At 42.6% G+C, this 24,077-nt stretch overlaps 1 protein-coding gene across 2 annotated transcripts in view; it reads left to right on the top strand.

Moving 5' to 3' along the window:
• Positions 1-24,077, top strand: part of PLXNB2 (plexin B2) — a 364,491-nt gene that overhangs the window by 183,282 nt on the left and 157,132 nt on the right. For both annotated transcript variants that reach the window (XM_066633179.1, XM_066633180.1), the window contains one exon: positions 1,429-1,485. In XM_066633179.1, the coding sequence (XP_066489276.1) occupies positions 1,484-1,485 (2 nt within the window). In that variant the 5' untranslated portion in view covers positions 1,429-1,483. The remainder of the gene's footprint in view (positions 1-1,428; positions 1,486-24,077) is intronic.

Below are 24,077 nucleotides of genomic sequence, written 5' to 3'. Positions count from 1 at the left end.
CAGTGCTGTGGGGCCTTAGGGGCTTTTACACTTACCTGCCTGGTTGCGCTAGGCTCCGGCAGGGTCCGGAAGGCTCACAGTTCCTTCTGCAAGCCTCCCCACAACTGCACAGAGCTCTGATCAGTGCCAACTTCCAGTTTTCCTTAAGGGGGAATAGCCCATTAATGATTCCCCTGCTGGGTTCCCCTGGTTTGGGAACCACTGGTGCAGAGCAGTGATTTCAACCTTTTTTGTCTCATGGTACGCTGTCAAGGTACTAAAGTTGTCAAGGCACACCACCAGTTTTTTGACAATTGACAAGGCACACCATGCTACCAGTGGGGGGCTCACATCCCCCAATGACCTTCTAATAAATGACCCTTCCCCAAAAATCCCATGGCACACCTGCAGACCATTTGCAGACTAGTGTGCTATGGCACAGTGGTTGAAAATGGCTGCTATAGAGAGTTGCACTTGATATTAGGAGTGCAGAATTTTGGTTTGTAGGGGAAGGCAGGGAGGTGTAGTGACGTAGCTCTATCCAGGTTGGTTACTGTGCCTGAGGTACTAAACCTTTACTAGACCAAGTACTAGACCTAGACTAAACCTAGTACTAGACCAAGTGAGCTTTCTGAATACGATTCATGAACCAAACCTGTTTAATAAGAGGAAGCAGAAAGCACTCACCTATTGCTTTTCAATTATGGAACTTCTCTTCCATGGACATTTTCTGAAGTTCATGTGCACCAAAAGCCATCTCAAGTTCTGAAACATTTTCTTTTTACCTCTAGCTTTCAAGTGCTCAGGTTTTAGCTAGTACCCTGCAGTAATTCTTTTGTAGGCGGTTATTCTTTTATAGTTAAGTGATCTTCTCCAGCTTGATTTGAAGGCCATTTATCCTCAGATCATCAGATGCAATGCATGTGACATAAATATATTTTATGGTTTGTTATCCCTTCTTCTGTACCTGAAACTTAGTGTGACTGTCTTTATTATTGCATGAATAATTCAGAGAATTACAAAACTTGTCAACTGGTTCAGTGGTGAAGACACATCTCCAGTAACACACAGAGCTGTCTAGTAATGGAGTCAACTCATTGATCCATCCATGCCAGTTTTCTCCAGTCTAGTCTATCCTACGGCAGCTCTCGAAGGACAGCAGAGGTCTTTCCTTTCCATGTTCTCTGGGATGTTTTTACTGTCTTACCGGACAATCTTCGGATTGACTCCAGCATATTCTGCTTGCTACATATATCCTACAGCTGAACATATAGTCCCTCCTCAGGTTGCTGTTTGGAAAGAAATGGCTTCCTGAAGCAAGACCCTATTATGTAGGTTTACACTGAGGCTTCTTATGAATTTCTGTACACTGTTTTCCATTCTGCAGACTTGTAGTTGGTAAGGCTGGAGAAAGAGAAATATGACAATCCAAATTTTCTTCTTTTTTAGGTTTGAAAAAATAGCAGAAGTCATCTATACAAAATAAGTGAAGAAGAATCTGTGAATGTAAGTAATTCTTCCAGTGGAAAAGTTCGATAGAACTTCTGAGGCTGCCATTAAAAGTTAATTTTAAAAACTAAAATTGGAGTGGAAACCTTTTGGTTTAGTCATATTTCTTTTTAGCGGAAAGTATGTGGCAACGTGAGATGTAAATCTGAGTGTGTGTGGACCCATACATGGTAAATGTGTAAAATTCCTTGGCGCAGTGAGTTGGAAACCATTATCTTCAGGATTTTAAAAGTATCCTCAGAACATGTCCTTTTTCAATACCTAAAAATACTGTGTTTACCTTTGCCACTGGAGTAGTTTTTAAAACTATAGATGTGATAATTTGTATTGCTGTCTGTGGGAGTCGAGCTATGTGTATATCTACCAGTGATGATATCAACAAGAATTCTGAATCTGTCTCTGTCAGTGTCTGAGAAAAAATCAAGCAAAAGAGGTGTTGGTTTTTGGAGCTTGTAGATGTGCTATTAGGAAAGGAGGACCTCTTTCCCTCCATGCAGGGCCCCAGTTGAGGGTGCCAGTGATAAAACAGGGCTGTGTATTTTCCTGAGCTCAAATGCTAGGCTAGGAAAAGCTGAATGGAGACCAGACTAAATTATGCAAAATTGAGTAGGATGATGCAGATATGCTTATTTGGTGTATACAGGTATAAAAAAAACCTGTATTATTTGCTTCTGCTGATTAGGATACAAGGAGAAGCAAGGCTGCTTCAAGGATGTGCTCCACCACTTGCCAGATTTAAGGCTGGCTAGCTGGCAGTGTCGGGGTGACGTCACCAGACAGAGAAATGATGGTCTTCCCCTTTCCACCAGGTCAGACTTCAGTAGCCTCTGGGGAGGGAAGAAAGGACCATTTCCTTTTCAACCTCTGGGAGGAGAATTGAGATGCTCTTCAGTGGCAGAGTAGCATCCAAATGGCCATATTGGCCTCCGTGGAGGTGAGAGAGGAGGAATTAGCCATATGGACACTTCCACCTTTCTCATCTCCCTAAAGGCCAATAGAGACATTTTCAGAAGCCTAGAGAGCTCTTGGAGCAATCTCTGTGGGACTTCCAGCAGCCAAGAAGCTTTCTTAACTCAGTGTGCAAGCCACTGTGTGACTCTACATTTTCCTTCGTGCATTTCTAGGCTGCCCCAGTCCCATAGCATTCAGTGATGGAACAGGATTGATCATCCACAAAGCCCAGCACATGCCCCACTACAGCTGCCCCGGGTTTATGATGTTGTTATCCCCTGACTTCTGTAGGTAGGATCTGACATCCTCTTAATCGCACCCCTGCCCAATTTCTTGTGTCTACTGAAATTTTACTAAACTTTGTTGTTTCAATTTTCTGTTCATGAGTTCTAGAAGTAGGCTTTTCTCCTCCCTTTTTCCCTTCTGAAAATGAAAGGAAATTGTTGATGTTATCCAGACACTGCATTTTTTGCCCCACGCCAAGTGCTGTGGCTTGCAACGGGAGTCCAGTGGAAAGTACCTCTGGAAAGAACTGTTGTGTAGTTAGTTCCCCTTCGCCTCCTCCCCATTACATTAGCACTGTAACATTAGAACGGCTTTGTAATCAGGAGCACTTCAGAAAAATTAAGAGCAATTACGTGCTCTTTCCTACGCTCGTTTATGCTATCATCCCAGTTATATGATCATGGATTACACATGGCCCTGATTATAAGTGTCTATTCTAAATGTTAGCCATCAGTCCACACAGCTAATTATTTTGGTCTTCAGGTTCTGTTTCCCATGGTTCTCTGCGTTGTGCTGTTTCATGGCAGCAACAAAGACAAAAGCATCCACTCCTGATTCTCTTAGAAGTGGCATTCATTAATCCAATTTATGCTGGAAGCATAGGGGGATTGAAGGGGTAAGAAACTCTGAAAACCTCACTGAAAATATGCCTTAAGGTGGAGGGCTATAGCTTACGTGTCTATCATGAATAGCTGGTGTTTGAGAAATACAGGTTTGATTAAGCTCTACAGGGTGCATTCAGTATGTTTACTCTAGACCTGGGGTCTCTAAACTTTTTGGCCAAAGGGCCGCATCAAATATCTGGCATAGTGTCGAGGGCCGGGGAAAAAAATTAAATATAAAATTTAAATACATTAAATTTTAGGTGACTTAGGTGAATGATTGAATGGGTTCAAATGTCCAGGATTTCTCCAAGCACGAGCACAGCCCAAGAAATAAAGCACACGCACTTAAATGCACCTCCATTCCCCCACTCTACAAGCACAACTCTGGTTGTGTTTGGTTAATTGGGCCAGAGGCTCTCAGGGGATCAGAGGCCGGCCGCGGGCCGGATGGAGGCACTTTGCAGGCCGCATCTGGACACCGGGCCGGGGTTTGGAGACCCTTGCTCTAGACTATCATTTCTCAGACCGTGGGTTAGGACCCACTAGGTGAGTCATAAGCCAATTTCAGGTGGGTCGCATAGCACCTAGCTCCGCTGCCACTGAAAATACAGAGCTGAAAATACAAGGTCCAGAGCTGCTGGGCAAGGCCACCTTGCCTTGTCATGGCCAGGAGTGACAACGTCAATTTAGGCTTCAAACCTAAGCTGCTTGAGATCAGCCTAAGGTCCCATTACATACCATGCTTGTGCTGTTATTTTGCATAGCTCAGAATTCAAACATTCCAGCTTGGAAGTCAAAGCAGAACCCAAACTTGGGTTCTTCTCCAACCACACAGTCCTCCCCCTTTCCAGGGTCCCATACTCCCTATTCAGAGCAAAGTCCCTTGCTTCTCTCCTACCAGGAGCTGTTCTAGGCTATAGGATATCTGCATGGAATTTTTCTATGATGATTCAGCAGATTTAACTTCTGTAGGTCATGTGGTGCCTGTTTACTTAGTAGTCTTTGTGGCAAAGAAGGAGACTTATGGATTGTTTGAGGTTGCAGTGGAGATGGCATCATGGCCAAAACATGAACAACATGGTATTTATTGGTCTACTGGTACTATTTCTGTTGCTTCCAGCTGAATTTTGCATCACAAAAGAAAATATAGGAAGTTTCCTTCCAGTTTTGCCAAATTTAGTCACTGGTGCTGGGCAGGGAGAGGGGGATGGATTGACTGTTAAAAAGCAGGAGTTGAATGATAATCTGAAGCAGTGGTTCTCAAACTTTTAGCACCAGGACCCACTTTTTAGAATGAGAATCTGTCAGGACCCACCAGAAGTGATGTCATGACTGGAAGTAACATTATCAAGCAGGAAAATTTTTAACCATCCTAGGCTGTAATCCTTCCCACACTTTTCCAGGAGTATGTCCCATCTACTATCATTGTTAAAAGTATATTATTATTATTATTATTATTATTATTATTATTATTATTATTATTATTATTATTATTATTATTAAACAGTATTTATATACCGCTTTTCAACTAAAAGTTCACAAAGCGGTTTACAGAAAAAAATCAAATAACTAAATGGCTCCCTGTCCCAAAAGGGCTCACAATCTAAAAAGATGCAAATAAATACCAGCAGACAGCCACTAGAACAGACAGTGCTGGGGTGAGGTGGGCCAGTTACTCTCCCCCTGCTAAAAAAAGGAGCACCCACTTGAAAAACTGCCTCTTACCCAATTAGCAGGGGTAAGAGGGTATATTATTACTATACATAGTAGCCTGTTAGAAGTACAGATGTGTCACATTTCCCCAAATTCATTCACATACCAGGGTAGCATCACGTCTAATATATTAAAAATAAAACCTCAAAATGAATGGGGACCCACCTGAAATTGGCTCATGACCCACCTAGTGGATCCCTACCCACAGTTTGAGAAACACTGGTCTGAAGGATTTTTCTTTTTTCTTCTTTTTTCAGTTTGGGAAATTTCACCTTTACATTTCTAAACATACTTTAGCCACCATGAAGTAAAGTTCTATTTGTGCTGAGGTGGTTTTCTCAGGAATCTGTGGGGCATAGAAGTGATTTGGTACCGTACATTCCCTACGTACTATTCTAAAACAGGTCAAACTCAGTGAAGAGGCTTATATAAACATTCAGGAAGAACTCCATTGTCGTACGGACTTGTGTGGACAAGTAATATGTATTTGTTGTTGCAATTATTGGTACTGATTGTGGAGATAAGTTCAGTGATACAGACTTGGACTATATCGATGCAGACTTGGACTATATCCACGCGGTGGAATAGAATGCTGGTGGTTAAATTTTGGTAGAGCTACATTGCATCAATATATTGTGTATTCTGACTTTGCAAAGTCTTCTGAGAGTAAGAGAAGGAGAGGGAGCCCCCTGAGTGCACAGATTTTGATTCCATTTCATGCAACATTATGCACGCCTGGCTGAATATTTAATCATGTTTGACATACTGTTGTGCTGTTTTTATATAACAATGAAAATCATTTTGAACCATGACACCTTTTTTTATCTTCTTGTTTATTTTTGATATAGTCACATAAAATCTTTCCCTATAAATGAATTGATTGGGAAGAGAGCTTTAATTTAAAATCTGTTGGAAGGGCTGCCATTTTTCAAAATAAGTTCATCATATCATTTGTTTAGGTAGGACCCAGAAACACCCGTGTAAACCTTACTTCTACGACTTTCAGAGGATCTGGTAACACTCAACATGATCAGGTCTCAAGTAGTCCTGCCTTCCCTTGGATGGTCAGGTTCCAATTTGGTTAATTTTCTGTTTAGTGCAAACCATGGTTTGCCATTTCCTGTGAACTGGTAAACGAGTGTTTGTGCTTGGCCTCTGAACCAGACTTGCAACAAGGATTAAATTGTGGTTTGGAGGCAAATACAAACCATAGTTTGTCACTTCAGATGTAATGACAGAGTAAAGTTTGTTCTAATTTACGGCGCAATCCTATCTTTCCGAAGTACCGGTGCTGTGGTCGCTATGCCTGGTGCAAGCAGTCATAAAAGCATGGTAAAGCACTAAACAATAACTTGAGCAAGCAGTGCCAGTAGTTGGCCTGCCAGCGCTGAATCTAAGCCGCTGACTGCCAGCGGAGGTAAGTGTCATGCCAACCTGTGCAGGGGCTGGGAAAGGAGTGTGTTTTGGAGGCAGAGAGGGAATGTTTCTGAGTGGGCGAAGGGTAGAATAGGAATGGATTGGGCCTGGGAGGAGGCAGGATTGGTGGAGACCTTCTCCCCCATATCCTAATCCCCCTCCCAGGCCCACTGGCATTACACTGGGCTGCTTGGACTGGGCTGCTTGGACAGCTATATAGCTGGTGGAGAACCAAGTAGCCCCAAAGGGCAGACTTGGGGTATTATTCGTGGTAAGGGAAAAAATCCCCTAACCCCGAGAAGACCTCTAGCTGTCTCCTAGCCTGTGCAGGCCGTGTGGCCTGGCTGTGCCAGCAAAGGTTATGATGGGGCTGCCAGTCTGAGAGCAGGGAGGAGGAGGATGTTGTGCCGAAACGCATGCATAATCAAGAAGATTATGTGAACCATCTCAGTGTCTGCTTATGTGTTTACATTAGTTCTAAAATAGATGGTACTCTGGGAAATTAATCATGTTAATTTATTTAGTTTATTTATACAGTAATGATCTGCAAGTGCCCTAGATGGTTATTATAGCGTCTGTCAAAAAAAAAGGAAACGCCTTTCAAGCTAAATATTATGCTTCTTAAATGTTTTATAGGTATTGAGTCAGTCTTTAAACAGTATATTAATGCAATGAGGTAATGCCCAGGACATGGGAAAACCACAATTTCCTGCTGTGAGAGCAAACCTCTTGAACATCATGTTCACCACTTCCACTTTCATGCTTGAGAAGGAAACTTCTTACATTTGGCTTGAAATTTCAACTAAACCACGGTTAGTGGACAAACCAGAATCTGAAACTATGATCTGTGGTGTTTCCCAGCTGTTGTTTGAACCAAACCGCAGTTCCAAACATTCATCGATAGGGGTGTGTGTGTGTGTGTGTGTGTGTGTGTGTGTGTGTGTGTGTGTTAAAACTGTGTAAAAAACACAGAACACAGCCTTTTTGGTATTAAAATATCCAAATAAAAACATAAAACACCACATTTTGGTGTTTAAAATATTTTCCAGAAAAATCAATACATAAATACTGTTAAAAGTAATGATGATGATAATACTTTCCCACTTAGAAATGGTACTGTGGCTGCATCTGCTGATACTATATCACCTGCCTAGTACATGTTTAAAGCAATTTCAATTTACAATTATAATTTATTAAAGTGCGCCCTTGGAATAAAGACACACAACACCATAATTTGCTATTTTAATCAAAAAATTTTGGGAAAAATATCGCCCTCCCAAAAAAAACACACCGATATTCATTGGTAACTCAGAAATATTGTTCACTTTAAACCAAAAATGAAAGGTTTCCCTGTACTTGTCTTGTGTGCAAAAGGGAGGGCAAAAGTTAGTAAGCATGAGAGCTAACCATTCACAGAGCGTCATCTTCCCTGCGGAAAAGCATAGTTTCCAGGTATGTCTGAACCAGGCTGTTACCTCCTTGAATCTCACATCTTTGTTTTTGCTTTGAATTACACTAACTGTTAAGAGAGCAAATGATAGCACTGTGGCAAGCCCAAGACCGTCAGTTATTCTTTGCATAGTGCAACTCTAGAGCAGGGGTGCCCAGACATTTTGGCAGGAGGGCCATATTATCTCTATGACACTGTGTCGGGGCCAGGAAAAAAAAGAACTAAGTTACATTAAAAATTTGAATAAATTTACATAAATGAATTTATTAGAGATGGAACTTATATGAATGAATGAAGGTCTTGTAGTAGGCTAAGGGCCTATAAAAGGCCTTTCATGAAGCAAGGCCAGCCTTTCTTTCACTGCCGCTGCTGCATCACAGGCGTGAAACAGCAAGTAGTGGAGGGAGCCCTTGTCCCACAGCTCAAGTGAGAGGTCGAACAGCCATCCTCATGCGGAGAGCACTTGCATCGGGCCAGTACGGGCTCCAGCAAATCTCTGGAGGGCCAGAGTCTCATTGGAGACTGGGGGCTCCCCGCAGGCCAAACTGGGAGCCCCCGAGGGCCACAAGTGGCCCCCGGGCTGGAGTTTGGGCACCCCTGCTCTAGAAGAGTGTTCTTCAGCCTGTGGCTTATGACCCCAGCCTGTGCAAGAGAGGGCTTGGATCCAATCCAATAATGTTACTGCCTTATAATAGCTGTTCTTGATGTAATCTTGCAGTTTCTTCTCACTGTCATGCCCCACAGCTTCTCAGGCTGGCCCTGTCCAGCCTGCTACCTCACAGGGTTGTTGTGAAGGCACAAGAGGTAGGGGGAAATTGGGCAAGCGGATTGTGTCCTGGGCGGCAGGATCAACTGTGGGCCCTGTGTCTTGTACTTTATTTATTGGTGTTGTGGCATGAAAAAGGTTGAAGACCACTGCTCTAGAAGAATCACAAAGAGGTGAAGTGTCTGGTAGAAAAAAATATATATTTATATTGTAATAGAAAGTTGTGTAGTTTTTGGTTCATTTTTCAGGGCTCTAATTCTGCTTCTAACACTAATTGTCTCCTTGAATTGTGGCATCTGAGCAGCTGGATAAGATAAGAAGTACTGTAGTAAAAAAAAAAAAGTGGTGTTTTACATTAGGATTCAGACTGTTCTGTCGTGTTCATTAGATCAAAGCATGCACAATCCTATTATCCCTCCCTATGTACTCTGCTTTCTCTGCAACACTAAGCATTTTGCCCTAACTAATGTTTCTGCTTTTACTATCCAGCTCTTATGACAAGACACATTTAGTTTTCAGCGAAGCATCCAGTATGAGAGGAGAGGATGTAAAGGAATCATGTTGGAAAATTCAAGGTTTATGCAGTTCCAAGTACTTCTCAGTAGCTATTGAACAAATGGAAGCAAGAAGAGCAATTATATAGCAGAAAGCAAGGAAATAATTTCCCCCCCCCCACCATGTTGTATATATTCGGTTGAAGACTGAGTAAGCAGGCTTCACTGAAGAAAAGAGGTCAAGTAGTAGAAGCAGACTGCATACTAGAGAATTTGAACACAAAGAATTCTAAAGAGGGCAAATGGAAAGTGGCTGATTGCTTCTAACCTTGCAAAGTCTGGAGCCTTGACAAACTGAGTGGCTGATCACATTGACTTTCACAAATCTATCCAGCTGCATAATCTCCCCACCTACTGTTGATATGCTTAGGCCACTGCTGTACATAACTTTCTTTTTTTTGAAATACTTCAGGTTGTTGACTTGGTAGCAGGATATTCTGTATTTTCCACACACAGTGGCTGTTGACAATCATCCTTGAATGTGTCTACACTTGAAAAGTAGCACATCTAGAATATTTAAGGAAAAAAAAAGTTATGGTAGTATTCAAACTGAGAGAAGTGAGTTAAGAAATGGAGCTTTAGAAAAATCCACTGAAATTGTTGCTGGGAAGTATGCTTTTAAGATTGCATTAGTCGGTATTTGCTTTCTTGTGCAGGGAAAAGAAATACAATGCTCCTATTCCTCCCACGAAACAAACATTTTAAATGCTGCCCACTTCCTGTCAATATTCACAATTGCCCCATGTAATGATTGAATCTATGTAGTTTATGAGTCTAGGTTTACTTCCCCTGCCCTGACTTAATTTCCCTTTCTTGTATTAATATCTAGATGATAAACCCCTCCGGGCAGGAATATGTCCTTTCATTCCACATAAAGTGCCTCGATACACTTATGGCAACGTATAAATAATTCATTGGAGGAGCTGCCTGTCAAATAAAAATTGCCTTCTTGGACATGTGTAAATATGGGTCTTCTGTTGTGTGCTTGCACTTAATCATATCAGAGTTGCCCTTTTCAGCATCGATTTAGCTGCTTGTTTGGGATGAGGGGAGGAGTCGGGATCAAAGCAGCTACATGTTTTGAGGACTTCTTTCCATGTTTTGGAGCTCCGGTTCCTAGAGCATTCCTCTGTACAGGCAGTGGCATCCGAGGGTTTGCATCACCCCGTGCGGGAGGCCAGCCCATCACATGCAGTGTGCATGGCACCATTACCCCACACCTGCTTATTGGCTGTGACTTTTGATAGCACAGAGATATATAAACAGTTTGTTTCGTTGCATTTTGCGTGAAATTACACACTGACTGATATATACCATATTTTTTGCTCCATAAGACGCACTTTTCCCCAAAAAAACAGTGGGGGGAAAAGTGTGTGTGTCTTATGGAGCGAATACTGGGGGCAAGGTCCGCACCGGGGGCAAGGTCCTCATTTGCGCAGGCGCCACAGGGGGAGGGCAGGCGGAGAACAAAGGGGGCAAGGTCCGCACCGGGGGCAAGGTCCTCATTTGCGCAGGCGCCACAGGGGGTGGGCAGGCTTACTTTAAAAGTAAGTTTTCCTCCTCTAAAAACTAGGTGCGTCTTATAGTCAGGTGCGTCTTATGGAGCGAAAAATACGGTAACAAGATGGTATTATTCAAAAACACCAAGTTTTTAAAAATTTTGGCCAGTACCGGGGTCACCCCCCGTGCGTGTCACCCCCCGCTAGAGACACCACTGTGTACAGGTCCACCTTTGTTATCTGCAGGGGATCCATTCCAGGATCCGCCACAGATGCAAAAAACATGTTAAATCAAATCTCAGTTTTGAAAAACTGTTGGAATGATTTTTTTTGAAAAGCGGGGGAAATCTTCTCTTAGTGCAGCAAGCTGATGGCTTCAGGGCAGTCTGGCACTCCTGGAAGCAATTTCCAGGTCATGCCAAGGCCTCTGCACCACTCCATGACCCTGCATCACACCATAATGCAGTGGTTCTCAAACTTTGAGGGACCTTTACTCCCTCAGTAAGTTCTTGTTGGGGGAGGGGCTAGGGCAGTGAGGCGATCTGGGGGATTGCGGTGTGTGTGTGTGTGCGTGTGTGCGTGCATGCGTGTGTGTGCTTTGCACTTACTTCAAGGAGGCAGGGCTGCAACAGGCTGCAGGAGGTGCGGGGAGCCCTGTACAGCGCTCCCCGAGGCTTGGAACGTTCGCTAAAAGCGGGCACAAAGCATCTCCTGCGTAATGGAAGTGCTTTGCGCCCGCTTTTAGGTAAGGTTCCAGGCCTCGGGGAGCGCTGCACAGGGCTCCCCGCACCTCCTGCAGCCTACTGCAGCCCTGCCCTCTGGAAGCAAGTGCAGAGATCGCATCGCTGCCTCCCTCCCCTTCCCCCGCCACTTAAAGGGATGGGGGAAGCATTATGCGAACTGGTGGGTTGCGACCCACCAGTTTGAGAACCACTACCACAATGCATTGTGGAAGTGTTTCCCGAACACTTCTGTGATGTATTCTGATGTGATGCAGGCAGGGAGCCTTGGCATGACTCGGAAATTGCTTCTAGTAGCACCATAGACTGCCCCGAAACCCAGCGGCTGGCTGCACTAAGATTAGGGAAGTTTTTTTGCTTCCCCCCCCCCCCAACTTGTTCAAATGTTTTTAAAGGGACTTGGTTTTTTTAAGCCATTCAACTTGGATGGCCTTGAACTCACAGACAGAAAGGATAGTCTGTACTGTCTAACAGGCAGAAATTAAGTTCTTGTTGGTTCCAATGAGGATCTGTGATTGCCGCAAACATAGAAAGGTTCTGGGAAGGCATTTGAAGATTTTAGGCAATGAGATGTGGGTTGTGTGGAGCGAGGAGCTCCTAGTTGGGAGACAAACCCAGACACAGTGACAGGTAATTTATCTACCTCATGCTGTTGGCAACAGCTGCAAATGCTAGTTGTTACCTTGCCATCTCGGCTGCGCTTCCTGCTCTCTTAGCTCTGCTCAGTTGCCGAGTCAGCACAATCCAGGCTGAGTATAGGAGCCCTTTTTTTCTCATTTAGTTTTTCTGCATTGCTTTTAGCAAATCTAATGAGTTGTGATATTTATTAGGTAATTGGGCATGTTCACTATGCAGCCTGCTAAAATGGGCTTGTAACACATTAAATGTCTCTTTCTAAAAGTACTCTGATGCCTTGTAAATAGAAATGGTAGCCTGTTTGCTTTCCTAAATGAAATGGTGCTGTTGATTTTTTTTGGGGGGGGGGGAGGGGGCATGCTGTGCTTACTGCTGAATGGCCTTTTTTTGCTTTCCCTTTTTGCCATGAAAGTGGAGCAGGTGGGAAAACGGCAAACAAAATTGGGGCAAAAAAATTAAAGGATTTTGGCTGAGAAGACTGCCACTGGTGTGAAATTTTTTTTAAGAAAAATTTGGATACAAAATGCATGTCAGCTTAATTGAACAGGACAGCTGAAGTAGTGGTTAATGCTTCTGGATTTCAATTTTAGAGAAATACTGCTTAGACCCATCTTGGAATGAATCAGTGTTAGCAGCTGGTACCAAAGGCATGAACCAACAGGGAACTAAGGGATTAAGGAGGGGAAAGGGTGACACAGAAACAAGTTCTCAATTAACAAGACTGCTAACTTCTCCAATAGGAAAGTGACTTGTTGGTTCCTTCATTTAGCTGAGGATTAAACAGGCATTTGGAATGAAAAATATCTGTCATATGGAGTGGGTGTATAATACGTATATAGCAGTCCCAAATGTTTTAACACTGGGACCCACTTTTTTTTTTTTTTTTTTTTTTACAGTGACAGTATTGGAACCCACATAGCTTTACGAAACTTCAAAAAAATGTTTCACCTTACCAGCTCAAATCTCTGTTTTTAGCATTTTTACTATGGTGGAATGGGGGTGTCTTCTGGAGCATTTGTTGAGCTCCATGTTTATTAGAATGGCTTTCCATTCATCTTGCCTTTGATAGGAGCCAAGGCATGTTTGTTTACTTGTGAGTAAACATGCATACATGGTTGTTTCACTTTCCATAGGACTCAATACACTTGTTAGCTTGGAGGCAGGACTTTTTGAGTGGTTTTTCAGGGCCTGCGTTCATCAAATTGGAACCAGTCTGATGGTGTTCCACTCCTCTCAACCTGCCCTTCGAAATGGCCTGAAGTATGGTCACCTACTCACGAGTAAATGCATAGTGAAGCTCGGTCTCACTTTCCATAGGTCTCCATTTATTTTTCTTGTAAGATAACAGCTTGTCAGTTTCAGGACCTACCAACAATTGGGTGGATTCCAATCCACAGTTTGGGAAACAGTGCTATACAGGCGTACTCCTGTTCCAGAACCCCTGGTGGAGAGCTGAATCCGTGGTTACAGGCGGATGCCGTCCACCAAGACGACTGTGTTTCCCTCAACTCTGGAGGGTCTTCTGAGCCCTGCAGAGACTATGCGTGTCCACTGTGTGGATTAAATGAAACATTTAATTGAAACCGTGGATATGGGGGCTCCCCTGTATAGAGAAGAAAATCCTGTTGCCCTTAGTCTCCTTCTAGGCTGCCAGCTGCTTCCCTGGCTATAAGCTTTTTGCTTATAGTGTTTCTTCAAGCAAAACACCTTATCACTTCAGGGAAATCTAATCAACATAAACAAAGGGAATGGGGCATGGGGGTGGGGTACTGCAGAAACCTGCAGTACTGCAGGGGGTACTGCATGGGGATGGGGTACTGCAGAAACAGATATGGGGAGGCACTTGTACTTTGAAATGAACTGCACCTATGATCAGATGAATAACTTTCTATATGACTAAAGACGGGAATAAGGCCAAATTAAATCTTACCAATCTGCAAGAGACCAGTTGATAGTATTTTGGCCTTTTGATTTTTAGGAAAAGTGAAAACTGACTTGCTCATCTTTTTAATTCCATCCCTGTACTATGTTCTATACCTTGAACTGAGTTGGAAAACTTGGTAAAGGTGTGCCTTGTTGGAACAATTACATATGTTATTATTGCATGTTTGGATTCTACAAGCTCCACTTCTCATGCCATGTGTACAACAGGATCTCCTGGATCTTGCTTGAATTGGGCGTGATGTACCAGTAATGATCCCAGGATCTCCAGTAATGATCCCAGGCTAGGCTATGAGATTAGCAGCACTGAAAACACTTTTTTTTTTCCAGTTTTGCATTCCATGTGGCTGACTTCGTATTTAAATAAGGTTGCTGGCCCCTAAACTTGCAATACCAGATTAAACAGTGTACAGACTGGCAAGTTATCTCATGCATGCATCGCGGCCAGTAGCTCAATTTAAATGGGAAATAGGCCACACAGAGTATAGCTCATGGAGGTGCTTTAGTGCATCAAGTTAAATTAGACTTGTGTTGTATTGTGTTGTGTTAGTAGCTTCGGCTTTTCAGAATGCTTGAACCTTGTTTTTGATGGATGATGCATGAGGAGGGGTCTTTAGCACCCAACCTTCTCTGCAAATTGATGGGGACCTGCTCTTGATTTCAGCAAAGTCCTATTGATTTCAGCTGAATCTGTCTGGCCATAAGGATTCAAATCTTTTGTTGTTACGATGATTGGAGCTGATGTCAAAATAAATTGTTTGTCTGACATACAGACAAAGCAGCCTTAAACGTTTCTCAATATCTATGGTAATGAAGCTTGTTCCTAAAGATTTTTCAAAGAATACATTTGCTTGTGTATCTTAATGCCATCTAAAGTTCAGAACAATTTTAAGAGCTTTGAGTTTCAAGAATGTATTGGAGTTAGGTGAAAGTGGTCATTCAGTTCCTTGATGTGTTCTCTCCTCAATAACTGTAATGGCCATGCTCCATATTGTTTATCTTGCTTCCATCTCCTTCGCCTTGGTAACAAATTGTTTGTATCTGGTTGGCTGCTCTTTGCAATGATTCCTGCATAGGAAGCTGCACTTTGTGACTATGGGTGATGAGCTATACTTGGGTGCTCTTAGAGATTTATTTGTGTTGGATTGGTATCATCTTTCTAGACTTTCTTAGAATCTTGTGTTGGCAACCTTCAGTCTCGAAAGTCTATGGTATCGCGCTCTGAATGGTGGTTCTGGAACAGCGTCTATTGTGGCTGAAAAGGCCGATTCGGGAGTGACAATCCCTTCCACACTGGGAGCAAGTGCAGTCTGTCCCTGGTCTGTCTCCCTGGCTATGGGCCTTCCTTCTTTGCCTCTTAGCCTCAGACTGTTGGCCAAGTGTCTCTTCAAACTGGGAAAGGCCATGCTGCACAGCCTGCCTCCAAGCAGGCCGCTCAGAGGCCAGGGTTTCCCACTTGTTGAAGTCTACTCCTAAGGCAGTCAGATCCCTCTTGCAGATGTCCTTGTATCGCAGCTGTGGTCTACCTGTAGGGCGCTTTCCTTGCACGAGTTCTCCATAGAGGAGATCCTTTGGGATCCGGCCATCATCCATTCTCACACAAAAGAACCCCTGGAGACCTGCTGCCAGTTAGTATAAACAACTTAGAGCAGTGTTTCTCAATATCATTGCCAGTTACTTCTGGATTAGAAGGCTACACAATGCAACAAAAACAACTTAGGGTGGCCAGGAGGGCTTTTTCAAGCATGTGAAAAATACACGCTGCCTGCTGAGCCAAGCCTCCTATCGCTCCTTATCACATTGCTGGTCTTGCTGTCAGGTGGTGGGGGCCTTGGGGTCCCAGGCATACCACCGGTCACCACCTCAAGTACCATCAGTGGTAGGATTACCACTAGTTGAGAAACACTGACCTAGAGCAATGGTTCCCACTGTGAGCTGTGGCTCCCTGGGGAGCCGTGGACACCAGCTAGGGGAGCAGCAGAATCCTCACAAAAAACCTGCTGCTTTACACAATGTATAGGTTTGTAGCCCTAAAAAAGATCTAGTGGAGGTTATTCAGAAACAGATAATCAGTGGGGCCAACACTAAGCAGGGAGTGGTCAGTGGCCCAGAAGGTCAAGGGAGCCGCTAGTTCAAAATGTTTGGGAACCAGTGACCTAGAATAATGTTGGACCAGTGCTCTGACACAGTACAAATCCAATTTTCTGTGTGTGTTCATTTATTCCTTCCAGTATGCTGCCATTTTCAGTGGCACCTGAATGCTTTTTCAGAATTTTTCTTTCTGAAACTTGCCCCACCGGAAGCTCCAGTGGTTCTTTCAAGAATCCTTAGTCAAGGAAGCCGTTCAGAGATTTATCACAAGAGCTTTTAAAGGGGAAGTGTGTTGCCCATGTACAAATGCACTAAGAAGAATTTCGATGCATGAGGTGGCTCTCTGGACCGCAGCCAGGATAAACAGGATGTGTTTGCTTTGCTAGCGCAAGAGGAGCGTAATGTCTGTTTTCTGATGCAGCAGCAGTAATAAGTCTACTGTTTTTCTTAACCAACTTTATGAACTTCAGCTCTTGAGTAATTGGGTTTTGTGCTGTGGATTTCTGTGGGAGTCAGGGAGTTGGTGAAGCTTTTGTTCTGTTCTTTGTTTTCGCATAGGCTTAAATAACAGTTGCTTCAAACAGGACCTTTTAAAGTGTTCAGACCCTGGACATGCAGAATTGTATACAGTAGAGGGTTCACAGATCTCATTCCTTTTTCTTGCTCAGAAAATACTGTGGGGCAGTGAGAGTTATTTCCGCCCATTTTAAAAGTTGAATATATTTACAGGTACAACCTAGGTATCCCGTAGATCCGTATCTAGGTATCCCGTAGATCCAGCATCTGTGAATTTTGGTATCTGCGGGAGTTCTGGAACAAAACCCCTGTGGATACCAAGGTCAGACTGTATTTCCAAGTACTCCCTGCTTAGTGTTGGCCCCATTGATTATCTGCTTCTGAATCACCTCCACTAAGTCTTATTTTTAAAATATGAGATGTGAGATCAGGGAGCAGAGTGCCTGCCATTTCTACTTGCTTATGGTTGTAGTAGCAACTACTGTGTGTGTATGGCCATCAGCCTTTTCTCTTTTGCTTCAATAGAGCCATTTAACCTGTTGCTTGATGTGAACAGGTGTGAACCTGAAGCATGGTAATTATAGATCAGAATGGATTATATTAACATGCCAGTTTGTTTTGAAATATACCACCTCCATCACTCCTCTTTTTCTTGCTGTTAAATATGGGGGGGAAAATTGCCTACGGCTGAAAATCTTTGATGCTATTATTATCAGCACATTTTGCAAAAGACAGTTTATCTTGTTATTGTTTGAGGAGCATTTCACAATTAGTGTTAAGTTGAAACCGAATGACTGAACCCAGACTAGTGGCATATTTAATATATGTTTTCATCTGATTAGGAGAGAGCTATTTAGTAAACAATTCACACTTTCTTTATACATCTACCCTGAGAAAATACGTTCTTCTATAATAACAGCCCACAGTTCTCTGAATGAGTTTGTCTTTCCCCACCTAAACCACTTTTCAGGCTCCAAAGATGTTTCATCTGAAAGTAGTGGGGGTGGGAAGACGTCTGTGAAAGAACCCCACAAATGGCCTTTCTCCCTAAGACGGCTCCATGTTCCTTGCTTTAGGGCAATATCAGTGCCTTTCTGACAATAGTAACCATTACCCCCATTCTTTTTCAACTGAGTCTTAGGCTGCAACCCTATCCACACTTATTTGGGAGTAAACCCCATTTACTGCAATAGAGCTTAATTCTACATAGACATGCATAGGATTGGGCTGTGTGTCACGTATTTAGTAACTATCTTGTACTAAGAGTCAGATTACCATACAGGCATACCCCCAATATCCACTGTTATCTGCATAGTGATGAATTCTCTTTTTGGTTGCTCTGCATTCTGGGGCAACATTTGAGGAAAGGAGAGTGACCAGAAAATGCAGGAGTTTCACTGCATTAAAGTAAACAGTTATTTTTAACATTCAATTTCCCTATCTTTTAAAATGGTGTCCCCAGTATCCCTGGATCCCCGGTATCTGGGTGAGCAGGGATCTATAACAGATAATGAGGCAGACCTGTAGTTAACAGAAGCAAAACATTAACGTGTGGGTGTACAGCTGGAAATGCAACTGCATGATAAATAAGACTTTTGCAAAGCAGAAACCCACTAGCCAGACTTTGAGGAAACAAAGATTAGGAAAAAAAATCTGCTTGATATGCAAAGCTTCTGCCACCTGTAGGACATTTTTTCCATATATATTGGCACCCCCTCTGGCTATGTTTATTTCTCAAGATGCATCTTTTTTTAATTCTGGGAATGAGCTACAATTTTTCAATCTGAATGTTTGTTATGAGAAATTGTTCCATGTATAGTTAGATGACTGCTGAATTTAATTTGGCTATAAGAATATGTCTAGTTTTAGTGCTATGTTACAATTTTTTTAATGAAGCCATTTAAAAAAGCAAAGGCTTTTTTAAAAAAATCCAGTATTGCTTAGCCTGTTGACTGACCACGAATGAAACTCAGTGTAGGTCAGACTTGGATTGTATCATGGCTGGATAAAAGTAAGTATTTTGTATCCATGTTATGGTTCCAGTAGGAGAACAAGGTCTATTTGATGTAGGAGTAGCCATAAGGAATCCACAAGCTCCAGGCCAAAATTGCTTTTTGTCTGACGAGTAATCAAGCTATATAGGCTTCTTTCAGGAAGAAATTGTGAACATGGAAAAAGTGTTTTCTTGCACAACGAGAGATCATGCTAATTAGAATTTTGTGCCCATGGAGATTCTATTTCCCTTTCCCCATTCCTCTTTTTTTATCTTTGTTTTCATTTTTTCTGCTGATGCTTTTTCCTTCATTTTTTGCTTACATTTTCCAATCCAATGTACATGATAAGCAATTTAGTGATTGTAGGAATACGGCATTTACTTGAATACACTATGAAGAAATAAACTCTTTAAATGGAATCGGCCACATAGTTCCTTGTTTGTGATCTTCCTTTTCAAAATAGCTGTTCTTTTTAAATGTTAGTTCTCATTTTTGGTTATGTTAGATTGGGGAAGTCATGTGGCTATCTCAGTAAACTGAAAGAGGAATTTTCAGTTCCATTCTTCATTTGTAAGAGTGTTCAGTCTTGTCCAGTCCAGCTAAAAGCATGAATATTCAAATGAAATTCAAGGTTGACAGAACTATTGACTTGATTTATTCAGTTTGGTTTTATTGTTTTAGCCCAGTGATTTTGAGCCTGAGAGCTTTGCACATTGCTATGCCATGAATGGTCCACAGGTGTGCAGCAGGAGTTTGGGGGAGGGTCATTTCTTAGTAGGGCTATTAGGGAATGTGAGCCCCCCACCAGCAGTAGGGTGTGCCTTGTCAAATGTCAAAAAGCTGATGGTGTTCTTGACAATTTTAGCACCTTTCAGTGTGCCATGAGATGAAAAAACTTGAAATCAATGTTTAGCATTTAGCCCATAACATACAGTGCATAGTATAAGCCAATCACCTGTTTCAGTTGCAGAATCTCTACAGCCTCTCTTCACTACACATAGCAAATAGACTGAGCATGAGAGTTTGATACATTTACTTCTGGAATTTTCTTTGTATTACTAGGTCAGATGCAACCCAGTATTACTGGATATTACTAGATACAAGCCAGTAATAGCCAATATTAATCATGACTAAGCACTGTTGAAATAAATCAGCAATGTAGTCGTGAATTCAAATGAGATTTAGTTATGACTAACTCTTGGAAAATAAGGAAATTAATCGAGGATTAGCAAATTTAAAATATACATTTTTGAAAGGTAGACTATTAGCAGTTCACTAAATTTATGGGGGTGATTTTTCATTCTTGCACTGCAACAGTGAACAACTAGTGTGACTGATTCTCAATTTTATATTTACCTTAGTATGAGAAGCAATACTTTGATTGTACAGAATCCTTTGCTACTGAAGACGGCATTGAATGGAACCTAGCTGGTGTAAATTTCTCCTTAAGGAGACCTTATTTAACTTAAAAAGATATTCTTTCTAGCTCATAGTTATACCTAAATATATTAAACCAGGGAAGAACTCTAGGATTGTAATTTATAATTCCATCTTTGCAGCCTCTGGTTGTGTTGAAGGAAACAAATTGGATTCTGGTACTGCAGTGCCAGTAGTTTTCTACTGCTCCAAGTAGCAGATTCTTCCAACATATAATTCTTGCCAATAATTTTTGCCAATAATTGAAAACCTGCAACTTTAAGAGTACAGAGAATGACTCAATTTTCAAGTCTAAGAATGACAAAGTTTGGGATCCCATGTTACCATCTTGAGTTAAAGTGGTTCAGTGGGAACAAGTCATCCTTTGAAGAGAGAGAATCGGTGCATGGTTTCTCAGTTTGCATGTCTTCTTTCTGAATCCATAAAGCAGATTATCATTTCCACATATACATGGTGTGAGCTCTCTCATGCATGCGCTTTCAGAGATTTTTTCAGTTTGTAAAATGTTGTGCTTACCTGTTCTGTAGCTTAAGGCAACATTCGAGTACATTGATGATAAACAGTCACTACTTGTGTCAAATACAGTGTTCAGAATGTGGAAGTAGTAATAAGCACGGAGGTGTCTTTCAGGACTTAGTTTGATTGGTTTTGATATTAATGGTCTTTCATACCTTGGAATGAGGTGTCAGTCATCAAATCAATCAAGTCATAAAACTTTTTTTGCGCTTAACTGTGTTAGATAAACTTTGCCTTTTGACTGGACCAGTGTGTTTCTTAATGTTTGTCCCATGCTGGACCATTTTACATGGTGCACCTAGCAGAAGTACCACTGGAAGTAACTGGCAATGATGTTTCTGATTGGGAGGCCAGACATGATGCAACAAATACTGGTGAGAGGCTCAGGGCAGACAGTAGGGCTTTTTTGAGCACACAGAAAGTACATGTTGGAGGTCTCCTGTCAAGCCGAGCTGCCTTGCATTGCATTGCTGGTCTCACTGCCAGGTGGTGAGGGTCTGGGGGTCCCACAACCGGATATCAAGTGCCACCAGTGGTACAAGTACCACTGGTTAAGAAACACTGGACTTGACCATCTGTTTCAAGGGTGTCATACATAATGCCCATGGGCTGGCTGCAGCTCCCAGAAGCTCTTTATCTGCCCCCTATGAGAATTGGGCTTTCCCAGGGCTGCCCTTTCAGCAGCACCACTTCTGCTGAGGCTCTGGGAGGAAGAGATGGAAGGAGGCTTCCAAAGGCAAAGGGCACTATGGGGAAAGGGGCAGACCAAGCGGGGAGAGAGGAGATGCTGTTGAGGTGCTGGGAGAGCCCAGTTCTCACATGGGCCGCCCTTTCAGTAGCACTGCTTCTGACAAGGCGTTACTTCGCAGACTACCTCTTAGCTGCTGAGCTGCAATGTGACGCTATAACAGAAGCGGGTCTGCTGAAAGGGCGGTCCATGTGAGAATTGGGCTTGAAAATGTGATCAAAATTTTCACATTTTCTGTTATTTGCAGGTAATATGTTTTTTTTTAATGTGAAAGTGCTTATTTTCTGGCTATCATCTGCTTGATGACATCATTTCCTGCTTAATAATGCAACTTACTCCCTCGCCTTCCCCCCCCCACAGATGCCATGAAAGCTATTTGGCCCACTGTATGAAATGAGTTTGACACCCTGGTCTATTTGTAGTCATCTTTAGGCTGCTGGATGTGCTGCTGCCTATCACTGAGACCATCTACCTAAGTGAAACACTTCAGCTGAATGCATTTGGGGTATGAAAGGTGAACTGTGAAGAGCAGGAGCTCCTCAAATTCACAGTAGATTCATGCACAGTATATTTTCCTGAGCCCTATTTATCTCTCTCTCTCTCCCCCCCCCCCATCAGTGTTGTGACTGTCAACATTGTCTTGGCAGTTGGCATATTCCAACATAGTGTATAACTGGATTTTTTTCTTTACACAGGTGGTTTGGTGCTGTTGTTATAGACAAGAATGTTAAAAACAGGGGTAATGTCAGAGTGAAATTCTTGGGGGCACCCATGAGGTGATGTGGCCGAGTTCACTGTGATCTAAACTTTGCTAGATCACTGTGGGTTGGGTCCTACTTGGGGGACGCTTAGCACCTAGCTCAGATGCCATGGTACAGAGCTGCTGGGCAGGGCAGGCTCCCGGTGAGAGAGACGCATGGGGCTTTGCCATGAATAGGTGGGAAAAGGAACGCTGGAAGGGGGGGCGAGCTGTGTGATTGGAGAAGGGCACAAGTCTGTGTTCTGCTTTGATTTCTGAGCTGGAAAGTTTGAATTCTATGCTAATTGGCATAGCTGACTATGCTATGGCTTCAAATCTGAACCATGATCAGCCAAAGGTCCAGTTACGAGTGAGCTGTGTAACAGGACTATTGGCTGATCGCAGCTTAGGCTTGAAGCCTGAATTGATGATGTCACTTACAGGTGAATTACATCACTTCCAGTGGGTGTCAACAGATTGTCATTCTAAAAAGTGGGTCCTGGTGTTAAAAAGTTTGAGAACCACTATGCTAGATTTTACTCTTGTATCGTTGCCAGTATAGTACAATGGAAAATAAATGTGGCTGTGTTAATTGGAAAGTAGTCTTTGCTGCAAATTGCTTTCTGTGAGTGCAAATTGCATTAAAATGTATTTCTTTGTATTAAACCATGTAAATTAATAACCCAGTTATTTAAGTGGGGGGGGGATTATCCTTACATTTGTAGGGCTGAGTTGGTTACCTTGCATGCTTTAATTAAGACTAAGCCTAGGCTCCTAAGTGCAGCTGCCAGAAATGATCATACCCTTCACAACATGTGCATCATCTTGAAGGCTGTCCGTTGCTCATAAATAAAACACAGTTTCTGAAGGGTACCAGAGAGCAAGTGCCGTCATATTATTCCTGTCTCTCTCCATCCTTGTCAACATAGCCCTGCTAGGACTTTCAATAATGAATGTGTTGCTGGTCTGTGATAAAAACAGAAACGAATACACGTCTGTGGAAAGCTGCAAAAAAAGGCTGCCCTTGAATGGCAGCTCGGTTTCAGGAACCGTAATAGCTTCAAAAAGGCCTGCCATGTGGAAGACATGTCAGGTTCGTTAGAATGGTTGACGAACCTTTGGGAATATCTGTTTTCCATATCATAGCTCTCACAGTATAAGAGAAGGCTTCTGCATTTGTTTTTTGGGATGCCAAACATTAGTGTTCAGCGCACTGTGACGGTTGAGAAAATTGGCTTTCCGGTGACATTACAGGACAAAAAGGTGTTGCTTCCAGAGATTGTAATGGTGGGTCTCCTGTAACAGTTTGGCAATCTGCACAAAATCAGGGACTGTCAGAAAGTTTGCAAAAGCAGATGATTAGCCTGTTCAAGGAAGGCACAGGTAGGCAGAAGCATCACTAAGGGTTACGTCACCCTGTGCAAGAGCTCATCATGTCACCTGCATGATGGACCTCCTCCCGTACCATACCATACTGCATAAATTACACTATCATGTGCACAGCCTAATGCAGTGGCATCACTAGGGTTGGTGTAACCCCTATTAACTTTATTTATTTAAATAAATAACAGTACCGGTCACACCAACAAATCAGTAACCAACAGAAAAAAATCAGTGGGCAACTTGATGACGTGTAAATGAGAGTTCACTCAAATTAACGCCTTATTGGTTCCCTGCTGTGGCACAATAATACCTCATTGGCTCTTGGAACAGTCAGTCTCATAGGCCAATTCTGAGTGAAGAAAATCCACTTTTTTTAAATAAGGCAGTTGTGTTTTCCTTTTATGGTTTTTTATGACCGTAACGTTTGATAGAATACAGATATTTTGTGGTGTTATATTCTGCTTGAGATTGCGCATCAAATGATATATAACATGATGGTATTATTTGGAAATACCAAAATTTTCACAATTTTGGCAGTAGTGGTGTCTTGCACACACCCCTGAGTGTGTCACTGGCGATACCACTGTGGGTAGGTAACAAGAAGGAACT

The sequence above is a fragment of the Tiliqua scincoides genome, chromosome 7 (genome assembly GCF_035046505.1).
Source record: "Tiliqua scincoides isolate rTilSci1 chromosome 7, rTilSci1.hap2, whole genome shotgun sequence".
NCBI classification, from domain to species: domain Eukaryota; kingdom Metazoa; phylum Chordata; class Lepidosauria; order Squamata; family Scincidae; genus Tiliqua; species Tiliqua scincoides.
Note: the sequence above shows the minus strand (reverse complement) of the source record. Positions and strands in the feature narration are given on the sequence as shown.